Consider the following 25,410-nt stretch of genomic DNA (forward strand, 5'->3'; position numbering starts at 1 on the left):
ACAACAGCTACGCCAGTACTGCTACTCGTACTTTCCGCGTACGTTGCCATCTTTGTGGTTTTTAATCTTGGATTAAGGTTCACACAAAGGTAAACGCAAATACAGTAAAATATTTTTATTTTTTAACAGTATCACTTACAAAGTGGATTACCACTTCTTACAATCATACATTACAAACTTGTTTCAATAAATATAATACAAATACTCCTGAATGAGATGTACATAATGCAAATTTATAAAATTTAGAATTGATAAAACTACGTAAATAAAAGTGTAATCACATATCTTGGGATACTGAAATAAAACATTTCGACATGTTGATCATTATATTAAACTTATGTACAAATATATCTGACTGAATAAAATATATTAAAAAAGTAAAACGTTTAACATTACATTCGCTTCATAGCATTTACAGTTAAAGAGGCTGTCTTCATTTTTCGAGTTGGCTGTACTGACATTGGAGCGGTAGGAGGAGATTCGGAAGCATTTTCGGCATTTCCTAATTCCTGGAAAGCAAAAGTAGCGTTAACGATTCATTAACTTCTCTATTTTCAAAACATACGTACACCAAATATACAAAATATTAAGTACTACGTTTCTTAGATTTTTTTTTATCTACAATTACGAACTTATTTACATTCATAAATTGATGATACGATTTTCACTCATCTTTCTAACGCTTTTGCTCAAGTAGTGTAACACCCCAATCATTTAAAAATTGCAGATCTATTAGTTCATTATTTTAATCGTACTCGTATCTAGGCAATAGACAATTTTGTTGCATGTCAAAGTTTTAAATCATTACATTTGTCTTCTGTAAGTGGGGTACCCCTGGTTCGACTTTGGGCCTTTTTCTTTTGTCAAAATTTATTAATGATGTTGTTAATAGAGTATCTTCTCAATATTGTACCCTATGTAGACGATCTCAAAATATTTAGAAAAATAGCTATGCTTGAGAACTGTTCAATTCTTGAAGAAGATACAGTTTGGGACACGGAATTTCAAACGACCTGTCAATCATAATGACAATAAGGTATAAGACTACAATGTTTTGAAATGTCAGAAAGTTGGTTGTCGTTTGAAATTCCGTGTCCCTAATCGTATATTAATTAATATCTTCTGATATTATAGATAGGTACATTAGAGAAGATATTAATATACTCTCTATAGTTGGAGTAATTCGTATCACACGCATCCCAATACAAATATGTAAATGCAAATCCACGTTTTCTGAATAGATAGAATTAGTGTCCCTAGATAGAACCAATTCATTTTATACACTAAATACCGAATGAACCCCTAGAAATATATATGTACCGTCAAAATTTTTTTTTTCTCTAAACATAGGATAATTAATGTTAAGTTGGTTGCATACCTGCTTGTAATGGATTGACTTGAATTTTTAAAAACTGAACATAAAATCTGATCGAAATTTAGGTTATGTCAAATATATCGCCATTGATATTTGGCACTGTTTTCATGTTAAGGTATTACAATAAGTGGTAACAAGTTTAAAGAACAGAAAATTTACGTTGACCTTTTTAAAATAATTTCGTCAAAAATTTTAACGCAAATGTCATCGTTGATATGGCCTACTCCTACAATTATTACGAATCTTATGTTCAGTCAATCCATTGGAGGATGAATATGCAGCCCAACATCCACGAATTATCCTATGTTCAGAGAAAAAAAAACCTCACGGTATATATCTACCTATGATCTACGGGTCCATCTAAATTCTAATCTCACGTTTAACATTCATGTAAGTGAAATCTGTGCAGTTTTTAAGCTGCTTGTTTTTTAATAAAAAATACTAAACAATTCCATGGAAATTTACCACTCATACTTTTTTTAACGCTTTTATTCGCTTTTGACTTGAATATTGTTTTGTGGTTTGGTATCCAACTTATTATTAATACATATATGTAGTGATATACTCGAACACATCCCAACTTAATTTCTTAAAAGTTTTCTATTTTCGTAAACATGCACTCTTTCTACGCAACAGTTGTATAAAGACATGTTTATAGAATTTGACTTTTCAGGATAATTGTCGAAAAATTATTCATTTAAAATAAATAAAATAAATAAATCCTCACATATTGGAGGGCTCCCCCACTCAATTTTCATATTTCATGATTTAAGTTTAGGTGTTACTTACAGAGTTAACTGGGTAAGTCTCTGTATAGTACAAGTTGTTTATTCTGCCTATAAGTAAAAACGTAAATTGTTATGGTAATAATTTTGATCTTTTTTTTCTACCACCGTGATTTTGTATTAGTTTCGGTGCAGTAAAAGAAGTTTGTGGTCCATTTTTACATGGACAAGCTTTTGTTTACTTCTTTTATTAAAAAAAAGCATTTTTGTATGGTATTTTAAGTAGGCATTACTAAACAAGACTGTGATAGAAACTATAAAGACATTTAAGTTTGTACAATCTCCGAAAGCATACAAAAAATTTCTAGGATTTCCAAAGTTGTTTTGTTAATCTAACCAATGCATATAATTGCTTTGTCTTAGTACCCACAATTATCGAAGTCTTGCCTGGAAATTTCCGCTTCTAAAATAATACATATGGGTTATTCCGCTTAAATTTGCGCTCGTTTAAAAAGTACATAAATAAAATACCAAAATATACAATTGTAAGTTCTTAAAACACCAAGTAATTGTAAGATTACTCTGTCGTGTATACCGTATGTTTGAACCGTACCGTTTTATTTTTTGTAGTGTAGCATTGTATGACACGTCCAGTTAAATCGTTTTAAATAGACCATGATTTGAAAAATTAATGTTTAACACTCATTTGTTTTCGAACACCCGTCCTGGTATACCGCTAAAATGTTAACAGATTTCTGTTAAAAATTATCCAGTACCTAGTTATAAGAATACTTGCTGCTGGATAATAGTAATTATTATCATTATTACTTGATACGAGGACGACGAAATCTCGCATGTAGTAATTTGACCAAAAACGGCACTCTTTAATTACCTCGAAAATATTAATTTGCTTTACTTTGCATTGTTTTTTTTTTTGTGAGGTTTGCTTAATTTAAACATGAAATTAATCGATGACGAATTCATCCAGTCAAATTTCCAGATTGTGGTAAACACATCTTAATGTTTACTTCGAATAATACAAAATGCAAGTGGCTAGAATTACAAATTATATAAAAATAATTGATACCACATTGGTGAAACAAATAAAAAAATATTTACAATTCATTTCAAAGCGAAACTTCAACATAGGAAGTTTCACAACTTTTGGGTTTTTGAATTTTTTTATTACTTTAGAAACAACAGATATCTAAATAAACATTTTTGTGCAAAAATCGTCATTTAAAATTCGGTCAAAACGAGTCGTATTTTTTAATGCCGCTGGCAAATATATGGGAAGTCGGGTTTTTTATAGTGAGCAGTATATCTTACATTTTTAAGATACACCACCTTTTGCTTATTTTCTACATAATTTTGCAATGTTAATTATCACCATCATTTACTAATATGGGTAAGAAAATAACAACATACCTTTAAAAAATGCCGAGTAAATTATTATCCTCTCTTAAATTTTCTTAACTGAACAAAATTAGAACTTTAAACCTAGAAACTAAAAAATACACAAATATTACCGTAAATATAATTCTATAATCACGTGCAGCAAAGAAAAAGTGCACCACGTGCTGTTCCGAAATACTAAGCGCACAAAGCATCCTTTAAGTTATTTGCTAAAACGGTTAATTTTGAAACTTACAACAATGCAAAATTACACGAAAATGCCATTAAATACTACAGAATAGGACAAAAGAACTACAGACAAGACCATAACCTGTGTTGCATTAGCAATTTGACATTTTATACTTACACTTATATTATTATAACTAGCTAGCCTCATTTGAGCTAGCTCTGACGACGGGGTAAGATTATTTGAGCTACCAAATGGGGACATCATGGAGGAAACTGCACGTTTCAACTTGGAAGGTGTTTTATTAAAAGAGAAAGCACGACCCACTTTTAACTTTGTGCGAGTAGCAAACTTAAATGCTTTTGTTAAAGTGCCTTTGTTCATATCTGACAAATCGATGTCCAACTGGTGAGATTCTAGAGAAGCTAAGAACTTATCCTACAAACAATATGTTAATTTGATAAAAAAAAATAACTAAAACGACTTACAGCATCCGGTGTACATGCATTATTCGCCATCTGTTTAGTTAAGGTTCGTAAGAACCCTGTTTTGTCAGATTCTTCATCAGGCATCGCAAACGAATAAACCCGTTCTTTTAGTTCGTCGTTATTTCGACAAACTAAACAAAATACCTTTTGGCACTGTTCCGTTTCTTTGATGTCTATTACTTTTTTAATAGTATTTAACGGTAGTAATTTGACGTGTTTGTAAAATTTTGGCCTCTGCAGCGTGTTCACGCCACTGGGGCTTTTTGGATTATTAAAAGCCTTCGACTTCTTTTTACACACTTCCACCAGATCAGAGAAGAGGAAGAGAATCAAAGAGTTTCCTTTGCTTGACAGTCCTTCCGTTGTTGATACCTGAATTACTTCCGCCTTCGCTATAAACTTGCGATGTGAACAAACAATATCAGGCGGACAATTATCAATGTCATTAAACATGTTAAACAGTGCAACTTGTGCTTCTGCCTTCCTCTTGTCTTCATTAATCGAATCCATGCCCTCCTTTAAAGCATCTAGGGCTCGTGACAGTTCTATATGATCTGGATTCGACTTTGGTGTGTTTTTCAAAAGATCTGAAAAGCATAAATAACAGTAAACATTGTGTCAATTTGATATTAATTTGTAACACGACACAACACTCACAACTTACATTCTATCCATCTGTTCGTTAATTAAAAAAGAAAGAAAGAAACTAGCAAGGATTAAGTAATACATTTAAATCACTAAAAACTTACTTGCTAACAGCAGACAAATACTTCCTAACCGTTGCACAGGACGTATCATTAATTCCTGCAAACTTTGTCGGCCGCATTCTGGTTTTGTTTGACATGCCTTCAAGAATGCGTGAAATCTTGGTTTGTTGTTGTCACATTTGGTCAATACTTCCTTTACCTCTTCAAAGTAATTGATATAGGGTGGATATGCTTTCAGTAAATCTTTCGAGTATTTTTGAATTATACTGCCTATGGTGTAATCTTCTGACCAAGACGAAGCCAAACACCGAAACTCATCGCGCATTCGCACATGTGTTTCATATATGGCGGGAACTTTGCCAAATATTAAATTAAGTTCCGTGTTGTTAATCAACGCTTCCTCTTCTGGCATTTCTTCTAAATGCTTTTTAAACATCTGTGGATAATGTGGGCGTTAGTAGTGTTAGTACAACACAATATCAAAGCATCATGAATTATCAAAATATAATTATTGTGATTATTCGTGATATTTTAAACTGAATTGAGATGAAATAAATTAATTAGTGCACTCATGAATTGCTAAGAAAGCTGCTAAAACCGAAGCCCGCCCAAATTTTATTACAAAAACGCCAGGTAAGTCAGTTTTTTTAATAGTTTTGATGTATGACACCGTGAGTTTTTTTTTTAATGGTGGTACAGGTTTTTATAAACAATGCAATCAAAATTTTTCAAAAATAAAAAATACAATGCGTACAACTCCAAAGCTACGAATTACATTATACAAAAGTTGGAAAGTTAAAAATGTTTTTTGTCAAAATAAGAAATCGAAGAGTATTAATGTTACAAAAAGTCGCCTAGTACTTTTAGAATGTGTTATTTTTGTAACTAGAGTTGGGTAAAAACAGATGAAAATATTAACAATATTAGGTAATCTTAATGATAATGAAACACATTTACGAACATAAAGATCTGTGAATATTAATATGAACTGAATTAAAACAAAAAGCTGTTTTTAGAGATAGCATCGAATTGTACAAAGTGGTTATAAAAGTGAACATGCAAATTTTGTTCGTTTACCGTATGCAAATTTTCCAGTGTTAAAGTGGTTTTAAAATGTCATACACCGTAACTTTGAGCTGCGCACAAACTCAAATTCGTTCAAACCCTTTCCAGAACAAGTAGAGCCTGTACTTTAGACAGTCTTGAAAACGCTCGCATACCGTATTTTGCTTTTCGACATTTAGCGTTGCTTCCGTGTATTTGCAAAAGCGTCTGTCTTGCTTTATTCTCAACTCAATATGTAAACAAATAGTAAAATAATTAGTAACCACTGTCGGTTTCTCTCTAAAACAATGTTTGCGGGATAGAATTATATCAGAAACATGTTTTAAAAAATATACCCGAACTCTACGCCTACGTGCCGATCGCGGTTCATGAAGTTTTGTAACCACTCTATTGAAACTTCAGAATAAGACTTCTACCTTTCAATCATAACAATACTAATAAGTTTAAAAAGATGTCTGAAAACTCTATCTTAATGCTGATCTAAATACCATTTTGTGATTGAGAGAAAAAGCTACTCTAGTATGCCATAAAATTTATAAAACAATGTTCTTGGCATTTCATGGCTTACGACAGAATTTTTTTTTCGATCATATGCTTGCACAGTGGTAAAGTATTTGGTAATTATTTCATTTGACAGTTTAGATTTTTTAAATTTCAGAATGATGCCCTGAAATTTCAATAAAGTGCTCTTTCACAACTACTACAAACAGCTACTTGTCTCAACAATGTGCCAAAAAAAGAAATAATAGTTAATTTTCGAGACCCCATTACTGACTACACAGGAGGATCACTGCGAATGTATGGAAGGAAAGTGGTCGAAGTGGTGGCGGGAGAAGAAAGGCCTCAATCAAGGTCCCTAAGTTTAGTAAGGTCTGCGCATAGTAGTAAACTGGTGATACCATCTCTGATAGCGTCAGAGTCGGACTCGACGTGACGTATGACGGAGTTTTTTGTGTTTGTGTATTATTTTTTGACTGCTTTTTTACCTGCCAAGGGTTTTATATTAATAAAATTCCGGGTGAAGTGTAGTGTGAAACGTGCCATAACAATTCGACAAAAAATTACAAACAGCCAGTTTGATGGCGTCACGATAGGGCTAACGTCCTAAAAAATGGCGGCCGGCCGGAGAGGACATATGCGGACCTTACTAATCTATGGACCTTAGGCATTATTTGGCTATCGTGAATGCGAATTTCTGTAACATTGAAAGGTATGTAGTTCGGGTGTCACTTAAGTTGTCGCCATTATTGGGAATATTTTGCTAGAGATCATTCAACTCAGAATGAAGGTTCTCAAATTTAAATTGACAACGCTGCGAAGCAGAGAATTTATGACAGAAAACGTTTGGGTCGGATAGTGGTAAGTATCAACATGAAGATAATTTATATGTGTCGCTTTTCGATAAACAGAATTAAACAGATGACCTTTGGGTAAACTACTAACTATTAACACATCAGACCCATTGTTTTTGATTTCCATGACGAATTTGGTTTTAGGGTTTTAACTGTTAAAGATGATTCAAGCAAATCCAACTTTATTCTTGCCATGAGGTCATTTGAAAAAATAATGCAAATTGTTCAAGCGATTCCATGACATGATTTGCAACGACTGAGAAAAGAGGGGAGCCTTAACTGTATCTGATACTTGTTAATAGAAACTGACTGATCAGTGGTCACTATGTGGGCATTTTTCTACTACTTAAATCAGCCATAATGTTAGGTTTACAACCGAGATACAATTTGATGAATATGGGTACAAATCAGTAACAGGAATTTTGACAAATAAAGAGGTGACATCGAAGCCGACCAGGGTAAATTTGGGATCCATTGACAAATTCTATGCACAAACATTGGACAAAGCGATTGAAGTCGATAGCACTGAAGAAGTTTTGTCGGTATATCAGGTATTTAGTAGTAGCATAGGTGGGGGCATCAGTGACCCCGATGAGGGGTTTTAGAAGAACATTCTGTTTGTGGCTTTTTAGAAAACTATGTAGACGAAAAAGTTTGGAGTTTTTCTAAACTAGTTATTTATAAACATTTTCAGGAGCGAGCTGTGGATTTCAAACTTTCGATTTTATTGGGACCATTCTCTTCATGATTACTGACTTTGTTTTGGACAGAAAGTTAGTCATAGTGAGGTGTAATGAGAAATCGACCAATGTTTTAAAAATTTTTAGAGGTGGTGTGCTAATTTTAGCGGAAGTAGTAATTGAAAACACATCTAAAAATTCCAATCAATGAACATTGCCTAGGGAGATTTTTGCTGCTGTCAAAAAAATTGGGGTTGGGATGATCATGGTTTTTATTTATATATTTTATTTTGACATTTTTGTCATGAAATTTCAAATTTGATGTTTTCTGTACTAGCTAAGGAGTTTTATTTGGTACCAACTAATTCAACAGGTGGTGGTTTTTGAATAAACAGTAGGACATGTGAAGGAGGCCAGGTGCATTTTAGTGTTTATTTATTTACATAATACTTGTATGTACTAAAAATGGAACAAGGATCAACATGTATATTTTCTACACACCATTTGAAACATAGTATTTTTGAAATTATTTTATCTAATATTAGAACAATAAACACCTTTCTAGTGAACGAAATTAGTTTCATTGAGAACTAATGTGGTAAGTTACTTTGACGAACGTCTAATTATGAAAACGAATAAGCAGGTTTCCTCATCCCGTTTGTCTGTCGTCTCCCGTTTTCTATCGTACGATTTTAATATACATATTTTCAAAATTAGCATAAATTTTGCCGTCATTTTTTCTGAAACAAGATATGGGAATCTAATTTTTTTAACTCATGTTTTTACGTCACCATTGAACTCAACTCAAATTTTCAAGTTCAGCTAAACATTATTTACAAAATTGCTGTAAAACACAGCTGTAGAATGTAAAGCTGGCACACTAGGGGAAAACAGCAATGCCAAACCCAAAAACGACCCACCAGTTAGAAACCACTGATAGATGTCTCTCAATTCACAGAGTTCCACGGATTCGTCGAAGCGCCCCCGGCCCCAGTAACTTCCGTACGACGCCGAAGCCGACCGCGGAAAACTTAAGTATAGGTCCCATAGCGAGATGCTTCAATGGTTCTAAGGGGGAGGTTGTAGCGTACGCGCTCTATTAACTGGAGCGCTCGCTAGTACCCTTTAGTCACCTCTAAAAGAACCACCCTCAAGCACCTATTGGCTGTCGCCCCTACCACGGTTCAGAGAAGAAGAGATCCCCGCTAGGTAAGGGCCATCTCCCGCAGAAAAACGGCAGTGTTGCGCTTAGCTGGTTTGACACAACCTTTTGACTTGGGAGTTCCGCTAGGCTAGAGCTGACAACTCCAAATCGCTCTCTAGATTGTGCCTGACAGGGCCAACGTATTCCACGCCGCTTCACCCGATTAAGTTCAATAGGGCTACCCCGAATTGGTCACTAACGCATTTGCGCCGAATCACGCAATTCCAACCCACGCCACGAGACGACTGCATTAGGTGACGCAGCCCCATTTGCTTTGAACGAATCACGCAGAGAACCGCGATTCCCGACCGACCCCTCATCGAGAAGTTTGCCACAGGTAACACAGCCCCAACCCCGGAATGACAGACAAATTTTGATTAGCGTTTTACCGCCCACATGACATTTTAAACTCACCTAAACTGTCTAATATAATCGCGAACAGACGACAGAAAAACGGAAATAGGAAACCTACTTTTTCATACCGTAATGCCCGTTTGTATTTTTAATCTTGATTAGCTAACCGTGATTAACTGGTAACCATGATTAAATTTCGTCTAGTTTGCGTCGTACTTCAGTTAAACAGTCTTTATGTAATAATTTGTGATAAATTAGGTTGGTAGCATTAGTGAATCAGTGTACACTTAGTAATATCTTGTCCTTGTCTTATTTACTCAACTCAAATATCGCCTGCAAATACCACAAAAGATCACCATGAAATAAATAAATCAGTTGATGGAGCTGATCCACAGTTCGTTTTGCGTACTGTGTACTGCGCATCTAATTGTTAACCCTCACCACACAGACCGTAGCCGGCCTGATTAACTTCACCTTTATTAGAGCGCCAGTGCAAGACAATTACAAGCTTAATCACGGTTATAGTATTTTATTTGTTCCTCACTTGTAAACATCAATTTACCAAGTCACTGTGAAACCCAAAAACGACCCACCAGTTAGAAACCACTGTTAGATGTCTCCCAATTCACCGAGTTCCACGAATTCGTCGAAGCGTCACCGGCCCCAGTAACTCCCGTACGACGCCGAAGCCGACTACGACACATGAATATGAATATGTCATTTATTGTATTGAACAATACACGCAAGGTAAGTATTTAACATTGCTAGCATGGTAAAAGGGTTTTTACTGGCGGACAGAAGGATACGATTGGTGAGCCGAAGGCACCTTCTGGAGCCAGTAAAAACCCCTTACCTTGCGTGTATTGTTCAATATTTTATTTGTTTCTTACTTGAATATAACTATTATAAACCATTAAAAACTCTAGAAGGTCCAATGTTTGAAGAAACATCGTATGAGCTTTACACGTATTGCCTTGGAAATGCACATCAGCATGGCATTTATCATAGCACTTATTGTGTTGTCTAGTTCTGTCATTTAGATTTTTCGATTTATCGTTTTAGATGTATTGAAATGAGTGTGGCGCAAGCTATATTACTGAGGAAGCAACAATTGTGAGTGAAAATTTGCCTGCATCAACTTTGGATGTCATTTCAACTTATAACAGTTTAAAATACATGGCTGTTTGATCACGAGCAGGGCTGTAAAAATTTTACTGGCTAGCCAGTTAAGTGACATTTTCATGTTGAATACATTATTGACTTGGTAAATTGATATTTACAAGTGAGGAACAAATAAAAAATTTAACCGTGTTTGGTGCAAACGGGCGTAATAGTTAAGAAACCGCTTGCAGGCAGAAATTAAGCTGCAGAAACTTTGAAAGTTAATAAAAAAATGTGACCTCGTTGGTTGCCTATAAAACCAAACGATTAATTCTAGACAAACACCACAACACAATCAAGTTGTGACATGTTTACTACTATACTACACAGAAGCGTATTGGCATCAACCTCTATCGTGAATAACCCTCATATTTGTTAAAATTGCAAAAAGATTAGTTAAAAACAAAACTACAAAAAAAAACTTACGGTCATGATAGTATGCAAAATGTGCACATAGTTGCACTCAGTCTGAAGCAACTCCAGGAAGACCTGCTGCCTGGCAGTCGACCCTTTCCTCGGCGTATCGATAGCAGGCTCGGTGCCATCTACTAACGCCTTGTCAGGACTTGCGGTGCAGTCTAGGAAAGAACCAGACACTGACAACAATCCTGCATCACTCACCGAAGATCTTCTTTTATGCAAACCTGGTGACTGCTGATGTGTCAACGACAAAACAGCCTCGTGCAGACGTTTTCGTTTCCGCCTACTAGCACTAGTGGGTGTAGCTGCATGCGATTCTCTTCGTGTAGGAGAAAACGTTTGTTCGACGTACTAAACAGAATATTCTCTTTAATGAAGCAAACCGGGCTAATTTCGAAAGTAGCTTACGTCGTCGTAGAGATACTCTTTTTCCTCCAGACATGTTTCTTTTTGAACTGAGGTCCAAAACCACTCAGCTTTGACGACGAAAATTTTTGCAGAACTCGTTTCTGGTCGTTCTGAGACGGACGATTCATCAACAACCTAAATTGTATACATAGATTAACTACAGAAGTAATATTTGGGCTGCATGCTGGGTTGTAGATGATGGATTCAGGCCAAGTTGAACTTGAAACTGTGATTGAAAGAGCGGATGAAAGTTACTTTTGACGGCAAATCGTGCACTTCCATGTTCTCTTCCAAGTGAAGGAAATGATAATATAGAAAATGTAAATTTTTAATGGTGTGCAGTGTAGTTAGTCAAATCATTTAACAATTTGGAAAGAAAATTAGAATATGACTAGTGAGACCAACTACACTATAGAATTTTGCTACACAATAGTTAAATAAAATCTACAATTCCTATAGTTTGCATTTAAAATTTTCGTATCATGCGTGAACTGAAAATTTTAAATACAAACAAATTAATACAGAGTGTGATGAAGTTAGTACCGATAGAGTAGGCACAGAAGGTCCACGAGCATCCTTGGTGCAATCACTGCGAAGCTCACTATGAGATACAGGATTCAGGGAAATATTAGGAAAACAACTGGCATTCAACGGTTCATTTCCATCCTGGTCAGAATGTTCGTCAAACGATAAACGCGTAGCATTCAAATTAGATTTCTTCAATTTTGTTCGTGTAAATTTTGATGAGCTGAACGTTCTCACAAACAGATTTTTCTTCTGCTTTTTAGTCGACTTTGGGGTATTAAACGTACTGTCACTTAAAATGCTCAAATTTTCAATAGCCTCTACATTAAACACACCCGAACTGGAAATGACACTCTGGTTTAGAGTTTCACTGAAACTAGAAGCATCGATTGTGCGGCGACGATTTGAAAAATAGTTCAAAGGCGTTTTAAAAATGCCCGACACTTTACTTTTTTTCTCACTCGCACATTTATCTTTCCTGCGTTTGCTTTTAACGGAAGATTGATCAGCTGACGAATTTTTCCTCTTACGAGTACTTGAAGAATATTCGGACGGGCTTAAATTAAGCGATTTTTCCACATCATCGATGCAATTGTCACGAGACTTTTCGTGTAAGGTTTCCAGAAAACCGTTGTAATTTAAATTATCGTCAGGGGGATCAGGTAAAGAAGGAGCTTGAGGTTCGGTGGGAGAAAGCTGTGCACTAGCGGCTTCTAGTGTGTAGACTTCTGCATGTTCCATTACCTAGAACCCATGACCATGCTTTATGCACTTTTTTGTTTTTATTAAACACAAGTCAAAGCGTGGAACAAATTTGTGATGCGTTTCTTAAATTTTAAGTTGTTTTGAAGTACAAAAAGATACGATGAGAATCGACACAATGCGGTTTCAATTTATAAGCGAAAACTTGACTTAATCTTTAAAATTCCATTTTTTCGCAAACAAGGTATTCTTTCGACTAATTTACACAAACTGTCGGAACACATTTTGATTTAAACTCTAGTTCTTGAATTTATGTACCATATCAGAAAAATCCGGGGAGTCTTTATACATGTTGAATCAAAACCGAAATTACGAGTATATTACGTATTTACTTTTTAACATTTTTGTTGGTTTAAGAAAATCGACACTATCTTGCGTACAAACAAGCATGCTATATAAATAGCTATTATTAATAGGAAACCGGAACTACAAATAAATAAATAAATAGATAAATAGATAGATGAGTCACTCGACAAATGGTAGTTATGTACATGTAATATTAGAATTATAATAATCTTAGCAATACAGGTTGAATTGTTTGAAAAAAAATAAAAAATGGCACTGCCTTTAAAACTTGACTGACAATTGAATACATAAATAAATTCGTTTAAAAATGAGTTACGATTATTGCCATTGCTGCAGGAAATAAAAAAATAGATAGGTATTGGATGTGCAATGTGTTAAAATGTGAAGTGTTTTTACAAATGAAAAAACCCTAAAGTGGATGGTATACAGGTGCCTTAAATTTAAGTTACTTACTTAGTATTCTCAAACTCAACCATGTTTCAATGGAACAGAATTTAAATTATCGGTGTTAATTTTGAAGAAAATACTCGGTTAATTACCACAAAGAAATCTATAAAGTGAATATAAGTGTAGTATTCGCATTGTTTTTTTCGGAAATAGCACCAAATTTTCTTTTCAAATAAAATAGAGCATATTGTTAAATGATCTAATATAGCTCATCCAAGAAAATCGTAGTTTTACTATTTTCACATGCACGTTCCACTTGACAATGAACAATGAACATCTTAAACTAATACCCCTAAACCGATAAACTGGACCGTCCTAAGTACTGTTCAAAAATATAGTTCAGTTGCAAGAACGAATTTTATTTATTTTTTTTTTTATTTTATTAATTACGTCCCCCAACAGGCACTGAGGCCCAATTACAGGGGAACGGGACATACACGTTACACCCAGAGCCATGGCGGGAATCGAACCCACGACCCAAGGTGTAGCGGGCAAGCATGATGCTAACTAGCCCACCCCGGGTCCTCAAATTGGACAAGTACGTCAGTCCATTGGTCCCGAAACGAACGCGTGAGATGTTTTTTATGAACAGAATTGAAGCTTTGAACAGCTTGTGTGTTTTTGGAAAATAATAACCAATGATTTAAAATCTCTTGTGTTTATGTGACAGTGAGTGACGTTTCAAAAAAGAAAAGCAAACCAGTATTGAAGGCATTTTGTAAATTTTTAATGAAGAAGTATGCAGATAATGTATGTCGGGGTGCCTATAAGAAAGAGGTAAGTAAGTTATTTAAGCTGAATTACCCTGTATAAGTGATTAGCCAAACATAACATAGAATAAGAGTAGTTGATAAATCTTAAACAGTCGTTAAGAATTAATTAATACTCAGTCGATCATTAGCCATGTTTAAGATGAACATAGATATACATATAAATACACAATTTTATTTCACATTTAGAACTCTTGTTACTTTATATCTACAGTGCTTAACATAGTAAGTGATAGTGATATTTTGAAATTTTGAAGACGAACCTGAAAATATTTTATTATCATAAGATCCAGTCGACGTACAAAAGGTAAACAAATGGTCACGTTTTAAACGTCTGCGCAATTTCTCACTTATTTTACCATCAAAATTTATTTTTCTTAGTAGTAATTTTCGCAGTAATTCTGTGAAATGTAAAAACAGCTCTTAGGGTACTCCGGTCCTGTTGAAGAGAAGCGTGCCAGGACAATACAACAAAGAGCTTCTATCGAAGTTTGAGATTTTGTGTCTACTAAATCTGTGTTATTCGTTGACATGAAGGACATTGATGTAGAAGTCGTAAAATCACTATTTTCGCAGATGAGCTATACCTCATAGTAGTAACCTCGTTTGAATTAATGCGCAAAATAATTTTACATGGGGTGGTCGCAATTGACTTATTGTTCTCATATATCTGAAATTTGAAGTGGTACACTCAGTATGTGGTATGAAATTAGTTTAATTTTAGTATTATGTATTTCTGGCTTTTTCGGAAATGATAAAAACTTTTTTAAATAAAATGTGATATGTTTTAGGTCGGTTCAACAGAGAACATTTTTATTTTTCCAGTAAACAAAATTTTGAAATTCGATAGCTTACAATTACGTAAAGAAAAACTATAAAGTGACCACATTGCAAATCTAGATGGAGTATGTTTTTTAAACGTTTCAAACAATATATTTTCCTTTTTATTTAGTGACATAATACTTAAGTAATATTTTATTTGATGGAGAACAATACACGATTTTTTAAATTTCATGTATTTTACATTTACTATTTCTAAAACTGCTAGCGTAAAATAATGGAAAATCAAATCATTTTCAATAAATGGAAGAAGACCGCCGCAAATTAGAAACAAAGTGTTGCTCATTTGTATTACATAATTATTTTTGATATGCCGATTGAGAAGGTTTAACGTAAAAATATACGTCAAAATTAATAACTTGGTGTAAATTTGCCAGCTGAGTTTGCGTGAATTTGGAAAATAATTTAAAGCATTTTTGTTAAACAAACTACATATCACAAGTTGTTAATTCACTGATAAAAAAAATTGCAATACTGGAAAAACATACCGCGTTTCATTTGAAATAAAAAAATTGTCATTTGCGGTAAAACCGGCACCCATGGTACAGTCACTTTGTTTTTTTTTTTTATATATACCCTCTTTTTATCTAAGAAATTACGTCACTGAAACACATTTAAGCGGTTTAAAACCCATCATTATAAACGCAAACGGATTCAACTGAATCGGCTTAAACACGCTAGTCCAAGTGGCTTAAACTCTTGGATACACATGCGCAAATAATATTTAAACTTTCGTCTAACTTCATGTTATATACTTGTTTATTTATACGATTTGCCAGACAAAAAATACACTTGCGGCTTCCGACTTTTCAAATTTTTGTAAGTTGATACGATTACATCTTATGGCATGTTGTCTTTTACTGATTTACATTCCATTAATCAGCAGTATGACAGATAATAACATGGAGGAAGTTAGAGCAGTAGAACTGACAAAGAAAGCATAACTTTCTATTCTTCTTTTATTTATCTGTGACTTTCAGTCCAACTAAATTAGACAGATTTATTCTGTCAATCCCCTTACATGTAAACCACTTGAACTAGTACCATATAAACGTATTCATATGTATACATTAATCTCTCCAAATTTTAAATAACTGTGTATTGTAGTAGAGAAACAGGGAGGCCGTTCTTTAGAATTTTTGTACAGCATTAAACCAAATGAGTTACAAAAAGTAGATTCATTTTGGGAATCACCAAAGGCCAAATAAGTAGTAGTATAACTAGTATAATTATGTATATATTTTTTGTGTTAATTAACCGTCCTAAGGTTCTTGCTAGTATTTTTAAATAATATTAACGAAGACTGATTCGGCTGACGAAAATAAAATGAATACAAATTAAACAATGGTGTGATGCACATATTGACTACCGAAAAACGATACAAAACATGGTACCATGAAGGAACTTCAACAAAGCAAAACTAGTCATTTTTGTTTTATTCATCCACTTGATTAGACTTTTATTAACATGTATCCATACCTTTCCAAAAAAAATTAAACCAGAATATGAACAACAGCAAAAATTGCAAGATGCAGTAATGCGTCTTAAAATTAACCAACGTGCATTTTGGAATTTTAAAGATTTGTCAAAATATAAAAGAATAAAAAACTAACTTACCACGTGAGTACATTGTGGATCATCTAATGAGGAAACGGTACCACCATTAGATAATAAAATATCAGTCATGTGTTTCTTCTCATCCTCTGCGAATCCTATAAAACAAACTTTTGCTCCATGGAACGGTTTCAGCTTGAACTCCGCCTAAGAATCAATCCTTTTTTATACACTATAATAAAAAAAAAATCGTAAAATTTACCACAAATACATCTAAAGTAGCACTGAAATTCATTTCGTTTCTTTTCTGCCAACTGGCGTAAACCCATTGCGGGTCCATAACAGGCACCCTAAAAATGGCTGCATAACGATATTTTTCACCACCGCACACATTCGCAATAAGATGTGTGACTTTCTGTGAAATATTTTTTCTAATGGATCCACCCATGTTGTGGATTAATGGCACTAATGAAGCCTGTACAGAATTAAAATAAGATTAAAAATTGTACAAAATACGAAAAACCTAGTTAAATTGATTGTATGATTATTCATATTCTAAACCAAAACGTGACACCAGCAGTTATTAGTGAATGTGACGTCATTTTAAATTGTATCAATAGTATAATCGCCTCTTGAAGATTTCCAACACTATTACCTTGAAGTATGACGTGTTTTGTCGAGATTTATCTAATTTTATTAAGAGTTGTGTCACATTAACATTACAGAATGTATAAACAGCTGTTAAAAAGTAAAGCAAACAGTTAATTTTGTAAATGGGAATTTATAGTATTTATGTTTAAAGTGAAACGCAACTGTAGCGGTACATTACAAAATTCAATTCGGTTAAAAATGTATTGCAGAGGAGAGCCAAAATAACTCATCAAACAAAAGCTTTATACAACAACACTTTTACGTATCAAATTAAAAGATTTATATACTACGGGCAGGCTGAATATACCTGTCGACGATACGACAGTATCATACATTTTTTATAGAAATTATTATGCATTTTCAATTAACTTTAGAATTTGTAATTTAACAACAAATTTGTTAGTTAGTTTAAGTCTCAACTACTAAACACCAAATATAACTGCATTAGTTTTATTTTTCATAACTCTGCAAAATGTGTATCCAAAAACTAACAAAGTTTAATAAATATTCAACATCACCAGTGTTATGGTCAGAATATCCACCATTAACACAAACAAACATATTGTGCCAATAACAGTAATTCTGAAGCCCTAACAATGAAATGTGTCCCTTTTAAATAAAGAAAAATCGTGCTTATAACTTTTCGTTTAAAGCAAATTAGTGCTTGTAAATACATATAAACAGAGTAAATACAATCGAAGAGAAGAAAAACAGAAATGTCATAACAGCGCACACGTTTACAATTTTTTTAGGGTGTTGGACCACACTTAAAAGTCTAACTAACCGCGACTACAATAATAACAATACATGATATGTAATAATAATATTTACTAAAGATTTTAGACAACTCCTTGAAAATTGTAGACTGTAGTTTCGACCTCCTTAGGTCTCATCAGTACAGCTTATTCCAATGCTTGTCTAGTATTCGAATATTTAACCTTATAAAGTTATAAGCTGAAAGCAAACAGAAGTAACATTCTTTGACCAATAAATATTATAACAATAGTGGATGTAACGGTGTTAATGGAAATAGATTTAAAGAAAAATTCCAGGTACTACACATATACTGTGTATTAAACTAAAAAGGTAACAGTGTAGAAGATATTATTGCCCACCGGGGAGTAATCTTTATTTTTTGTTAAACTATCAACTTTTTAGTAACAGCCTATTTCGTCATTTATGCTTTTGATTTATTAGAGGGAGGTCCACTATTGACAGATTAGACGGATTTTAAAGCCGTTGCCGAGAAAGTATGCAAATGATCTGGCACTTGTTATCGACAAAAAGTGTTTACCTGCAGATTGTGGAATCGTAAAATTATGTATATTAATCCGATTAATCCGCATACTGTGCTCAGTGGGAAGAAATTTATCGTAAAGAAATTCCTGGGGAGTAATTTATCGGTAAAGATAAATAAGAATATGTTCGTAAAGACGAAAAAATAAAGAAAATTCAACCTCAGAAATAAAATACCATATGGGAATCATATCGTCAGAATATCGTCCCGACGACAAATAATTTGCTTCAAAAACTCCGTGAAAAAGGTTTTGGCATAAATTATTCAGATGAACATTTTAGAAGATATTTAAGAATTTTCGTCATGAATTTGTCTCACAAACCAAGAAACTTGCACCATAAAATCGTAACATAATACACTTTAGATGAAACTTGGAACGACAGCCATGACGTAATTAGAAGAGAATTCATGGACGGGTCTTCAAAATGTTCTTTAAATGTGTCATGTCTCGTGGAAAAATTATTATTTTGCTTTCAGCGAAAAATATGTGCAAATCTTCGACAGGCTACCATAATATTATGTGAAAGTTGGTTTCCAAATTTGGATCCAAATTCTGTTATAGCTACCGACAAAGCTAGGTAGAATTCTTGAAATACGGAAGGATATGTTAATTTTTATGAGTAAAAATAACATAAAAAATCTAAGACAAACGCTACGAAAAGAGAATTAATAAAGGTTATTAATGACCTGGACTTGCTAAATTCGAATGTGGTCGATGAAATTGTCAAGGAAAAGCCTAAAAAAGACAATATATGCTTTTCTAAAAATGAGTTCACGGGTTGTATTTAATTACAGAGAAAGTAAATAAGTTTGGTACAGAACTTTGGCAAAACTGCTTTCAATTATATCCAGCCATACCTGAGCGTATTAACCACGAGTCACTTGATGATGAATATCATTTAAGAGGAATCCTCATTTTTGGTGCTCATGGATTGTCAATATATATTGTCAGAATATATTAACAAACTTATTGTTATGAAATTTTAAATATAACATGTCCACATCTTTCATAATATAATTTTAAAAACAGTTTACTATCATCTTTTTTTATTGTGGTGAAATTTTTACATCACGTATAATTTAAAATCAAAATCTCAATTATTAATGGAAATGTTGGAACTCAGTTTTCACCACTCTTTTCAGCTTACAAACCTCTACAATTTTATGAAAAACATTGTCGACTTTTTTTGTCGGGAATGAGATGATAGTTGAGAGGGAATCTAGACGGTTCTTCCGCAGAAACTCTTTTCATTATATCTTATTTCCGACAAAAAAATATATCAACAATGTTTATAAAATTTATTGGTCCATATTCTTTTCCTTTAATTAACATTTAGAGACGTTTGTTAATTTTTGTCTGTTTGTCTAACAAAGAAAGGATACGTCCCATTGAGTTTTGTAGGCTGAAAACAGTGGTGAAAACCCCGTTCCAAAATTTCAATTAATAATTGAGATTTTTATTTTTAAAATACAAATTTCGCCAAATAAAAAAAAAAGTAAACTGTTTTTTAACCGCCCCTGCGTTATATAGTAAAAGGTGTGGAGATGTGATATTTAAAATTTCAGGACAATAAGTCTGTTACTAACAGAGATATTACATTCTGAAAATGTATTAACAATCCACAAGCCTCAAACGTGAGGTTGAAAATGTGTCAAAATACGGCAAAACGCTACTGTACTTGAAGACTTTCGCAACATATGTACATACTTGTTTTATTAAAGGTTTTCGTTTAAATAATAATAATAAAAATAATAAAAAAAAGAAAAACCAATTTTTCTTCCCGAAAATATTCTTTTCTTTTTGTTAAACTATCTACTTTTGAATTATTGAAAAGCCAAACTTAAATAGGGCATTTTTGTATATAAATGTAGGCAAAGTAACTTCGTCAATAATCCTTTTGATTTATGGGGGGAGGTAAATTAGTAAAAGAACAGACCCATTTTAAGTCACTGCTATAAAGTAAGCAGATGGAGGGGGGTGTGATCTACACATAGTGTATACCTGGAGTTTTTTTACGATACTACCCAACTTCTTTCAACAGCTATAGCTACTGCTGATCCCAAATATGTATTACGTTAGACACTTTCCATAGAAATTTTATAATGATAAAGCAAACTCGTATTTTTTATTTTTAAATCTTTTTTTCATATAATACGAAGCTGCTCATTTCGACTCCACCGACAAGCAATAACTCCTGGGAGTGTTCAGTCCAACCACGGAAAACCCAGATCCAACAGTCCAATTCAGATAATAGTATCAAAACTTCTGCATAGGGAGCATAACTTTTAAATAGGAGTACAATTTTTCCAAATATATTTCCATATCTTTCTTGCAAAGATCATCATTCCTTTAATTAATTAAGCGAAAAGCAAAAAAATAACACCATTTTCTTTGTGTTAAGTGAAGTTCGCACTGACTTAATACATAAAATCGCGCCTATATTTTAATATGATCGTGTCATCTGCTTTATTGAAGACACACAATTTAATGGTACCAGCTTCACATGATTAACACTTAGATAACAAATAAAATCTTCCAATATTTCTAATATATTTTTGAAGAATCACAAAGTAGAGATATTAAACTGCAAGACTTCAATAAAGATTTTATTTTTATATGGCTATGCATAAAGACTTTTGCATTGCCAACAAATAAATGTGTCGCGTAAGTCTACAAGTGCTACCGTAAGGATGAAGTTTCATCATTAGGTCTGGAAATTTATAGTAATACATAAATTACTAATATCGTGTGCTAAAAGGAAATACCACTGACACTGACGTTTCTATACACTTATAAGCAAACTTTGATACAATTCAGTTTTGAAACATTTTTTGTAATCCAGGCTCAAGTGGAATCGGTATTATGGGTTGCCTATTTTAAAAACACAAATGGGTCATCTTAGCTGAATAATCCTGTATATACCGCGTGTCTGGAAAATGGCGGATTAACTCTTCACTACGTTATATACGGGGGTTTCGAAAGTCTCAAAAAAATTCTTTATGATGTAGATTACGAAAAAAACGTAATTTTATAAAAGTAAAATTGGCAACATTGCACACACCTAATGCGTGAATAGCTCCGACTTACTTTCTGGTTTCCTAGAAACGATGGTGACTGAAATCCACCTTCGCTTTATATCAGGTAAACATTGTTGTCCAATGGAATTTTATCAAATTATTACAAAAACAACACAGCCATATCTTTGTGTATTCTAACTGAAATGGGAATTAAACATGGTCATGGGCGAGAGAAATACTAACTAAAAGTGTTATTACTAGTTATTGTGATAATGAATGTGTTGTTTATTTATTAACCATAGCAAAAGAACCAATTTTCAAGTCATTATAACTCCACCAAAAAGGTGAGGAGGAATTTTTTTACTATTTTTCCCAGACTCACCAGTTGATTGTTAAGAGCGTAGCGGAGAGTTAATCCGCCATTTTTCAGACAGCCGGTATATGAATTTCAACATCTATATATTAATCAAAATACGTCTGTTACTTGTCTATTGTATACATGGGCATAGACCAGGTGCGTGCCACGGTGGGTCAGAAAAATCTGCAGGAGGTTCTAATCCCACCGGACAGTTGCGCGCAAACTACCTGAAGGTGGGTCCTGAACTGAACATTTTAGTCCGAACGAGCCAAACGCGCAATCAAAAATTAGTGAATTAACTGAATAGAATAGAAAGAAATGTTTAGAATTAATCGATCAGTATGAGAAATATCCCATATTATGGAATCCTAAACATGGTTTATATTACATTTCAAAATCTTCTGCTGCCATGCGAGAGGTACGGGTCAGTTGCGCGCAACGGTCAGAAAAAAATAAATAGGTTCTCAGAGAAATAATTTAACTTTCACACAATTACGCATGTACTTATTTATTTATTAATCAGCGAGTATGCAATAAGAGCTGAAAATATTTTTATTGCTCTTAAATTTTCTACCATCTCACAAAAAATAAAACAGTAGAGAAACTTTTAAAATGCAGATCTGCTGATCTTTTTATCCCTGTACTGCTAGACTTATGGAACGAAGTAAGAGACTTCTTATCGGTGTGATTAATCACTTTGCAAAAATTTAGAGAAATGCGGCCGTTATCCCCGAAAGTGGCGACACCAGTGCAGACAGGTGTAATTCCGCGTCCGGCGGGGCTTTTGTTCGGAAAGTAGCTGTTTCTATCCACTGGTTGGTTCCCCCAAATAGCACGAAAGTACGATCTTTCGGCAACACATAGGTCGCCACACTACTAACATCTTACTAAGACTTCTTATCCGCGATACCTGTAGGTAATGACAACCCTCATAATCCCCTATTTGCGTGCAAGTATTATATGACCTTTTTGAAGACTAAATCTGGCACATGGGTTAAACTAACCGCGGCGCGCAAGTGACTAACATACGAATAGTAACTCACATTAAATGTGAAAAAAAAAAATGAAAAAAGTAATATTGCATTTAGGAGAAAATAAAAATATAAATTACCACAACTTGAAAATGGAAAAAATGTACCTGTATTTTTTAATTGGGAATTTAGACGAAAATTCAGGTGAATGTTATTAGTTCAATTATTAATATGCCACGAAATTTTATTTTCCTCGTTGTTCACTGTTTTGGTGAAAGTTGTAATCTCCAGAGTCACAAGTCATAACAAATGCATTATAAATGGGACAGAAACAACAATTAAAAGATCATCACAGACACTAAATAAAAACCTACTGCTTACCAGATCATTTTTGTCCCGGAATCCGGTAAAACACACCACAACACCCGTCATGGATAGATTAAAAAGTGGTCTAGTATTGTCAGGAAGTGATTCATTTTTATTGGCCAACTGCTGAAGAGCCACGGGACCCAAAAGGGACTGTTTTTGTTTACATAAACAACTATATACATCTCCGTCAAATTGTTCTAACACAAAAATTGTGCCATAACAATCTTCTTGGATACAGTCTTTTCCATCTCCTGAACTCACAACCGGCACACGAAATGATTCTGCTACAGTTCGAAGTGCAACATTTTCTGCCAGATTTCCCACCAAACATATTCTTCGATTGCTTGTTACTGAGGCAGCTATATACAAATAGAATAATGTTACTTACTGGTAAACTGATGTCTTACATCAGCACTCGTGTTTATTTGAAAGAAAGGTTGTGTTATTTAACCTTGCTTAAAGTCAACATAACCTAACAAATTCCAAAGAGAAATTTTGTTTTTGAATGTACAGGTAGCACGGCTAAATGGTCTTCGGAAGCCTTACCATCATTTCCCGAATTTTCCTCCCCATTCGAATCACTACAAATTGAGCTTTGGGGCTGAATGCGTGCGTCCATTTTGAAGCGACTTTTTGGTTACAACATCACTACAAAAGACACTAAAATATTCACAATAAAACAATAATTTAGCACTAAATCACGTTCGCACTTTTTAAAATAGCCACACTTTTAAACTTTGAACTACCTCATGCACATTTTTGGGCGGTTTTACTTTGTTTGGAACGAAAAATCCACCATCCATTCCGTAGCAAAACTTCAAAGTCAAATGAAGCTTTCTGATTGGTTGCTGCCGTTCGTCAGAATTCGTCAGGTACAAAATTACTATCAAATTCTACCACAAGTTTAACAGTCTTCACGATCGTTTTACGTCATTTTTATATCTTTTCAATGTGTGATAATTAAACAAAACGGGTTCATGTGAAGAATAATACAGACATATCGGCGGTCATTCAAATTTACGTACAACCGTTCACAGAAGTGAGTCATCGTACGCGGCAAAAAACCGTCATCCAAATAAATTTACCCAGTTGTTGGAAGTTCAGAGGAAAATAGCCACAGAGTTTATTTTTATGGCTACGGTTCCTATTATTAGAGACGTAGTTCCATTTTTTGATAGGTCAGGTTCAGAGAAAATGTGAATATATTGTGTATTTCGTTTTTTCGCAGAGATAAGTGGCATTTAGAGCAAATTTTTACGGGATGATTTGCAACAGTGTGTTCCTGATTGTTAAAAGCGTATGTTATTTTCTGCCTTCCTTTCACTATCGAAGTACAGAATGCTAACAAATTTTAGCAAAATGAAATGTGCAATAAAAGTGAAAAAAAATACTCCATGAAATTCATTCGAATTCGAATAGCCAGATTTTCACCTATTGTTGCCTTTTTTGGTGTGTTTCTTAAAAGTATTTACTACGCAACCTGATCACACCGGTGCTTTGCTTATTGCCGCTATTACAACCGGCCTATTAAAATTGTTGGTTGCCGAACTCTAAAGGCAACGGACATTGAGTCTTCTAAAAAATTAAAGGCTAAAAAATCCGCTTCATTCATTTGCTAAATATGTACTAATCAAACCATCACATGCATTCGTTGTTTTAAACTGAAAAAATCCCTTGTGTTGTAACGCTGTGCATTATGTGTAGGTAATTGATTATTATTATCGTTTCTTGGCCTTATAATTTTTATAACATGTTTTAAAAATGTGTATGCGTTTTTTTTTTCAAATGGTCATTTTATTGACCTATCACAAATTGTCCAATATTTATTGTGTATCCCTGATTTTTTTATTTTGTTTCGTTTTATTCAAAAAATTGAAGCAACATTTGAAGATGTTATAGTTTGTACGGTAGAATATCTTACTCTACGCACGGTCTGCTATTATAGCAATCATCGCTCTTCCATTTTCACTGATATCACCACATTCTATTGCTAATTGAGCCTCTTCCCTCCCAGCTTCTAC

The 25,410-nt window shown here is 33.8% G+C and overlaps 2 protein-coding genes across 7 annotated transcripts in view; one reads left to right on the forward strand and one right to left on the reverse strand.

Annotated features, from left to right (window-relative positions):
• Nucleotides 1-25,410, forward strand: part of LOC135122547 (protein eyes shut) — an 89,198-nt gene that overhangs the window by 8,718 nt on the left and 55,070 nt on the right. The window contains exons 2-4 of the mRNA XM_064046792.1: nucleotides 6,601-7,152; nucleotides 7,208-9,183; nucleotides 9,298-9,515. The gene's annotated coding sequence lies outside the window, so the exon portion shown is untranslated. The remainder of the gene's footprint in view (nucleotides 1-6,600; nucleotides 7,153-7,207; nucleotides 9,184-9,297; nucleotides 9,516-25,410) is intronic.
• On the reverse strand, nucleotides 101-24,228 carry LOC135122548 (protein ECT2). Of its 6 annotated transcripts, none has more exons than XM_064046795.1 (12): nucleotides 24,100-24,227; nucleotides 23,936-24,037; nucleotides 23,402-23,748; nucleotides 16,988-17,200; nucleotides 16,789-16,932; nucleotides 12,065-12,790; nucleotides 11,522-11,656; nucleotides 11,120-11,464; nucleotides 4,920-5,313; nucleotides 4,171-4,757; nucleotides 3,863-4,120; nucleotides 101-509 (listed from the first exon to the last, which is right to left on the reverse strand). In XM_064046795.1, the coding sequence occupies exons 2-12, from the start codon at nucleotides 24,006-24,008 to the stop codon at nucleotides 393-395; spliced, it is 3,339 nt and encodes a 1,112-aa protein (XP_063902865.1). In that variant the 5' UTR covers nucleotides 24,009-24,037; nucleotides 24,100-24,227; the 3' UTR covers nucleotides 101-392. The 6 variants fall into 6 exon arrangements, 5 of the variants coding, with proteins under 5 accessions (XP_063902865.1, XP_063902864.1, XP_063902867.1 ...); XM_064046794.1 differs by having other exon boundaries at nucleotides 23,936-24,049; XM_064046797.1 differs by having other exon boundaries at nucleotides 11,120-11,271; nucleotides 11,338-11,464; nucleotides 23,936-24,227.

The sequence above is a fragment of the Zophobas morio genome, unplaced genomic scaffold (assembly GCF_036711695.1).
Source record: "Zophobas morio isolate AGI-343-1 ecotype UQ-CSIRO unplaced genomic scaffold, CSIRO_AGI_Zmor_V1 ptg000005l, whole genome shotgun sequence".
NCBI classification, from domain to species: Eukaryota; Metazoa; Arthropoda; class Insecta; order Coleoptera; family Tenebrionidae; genus Zophobas; species Zophobas morio.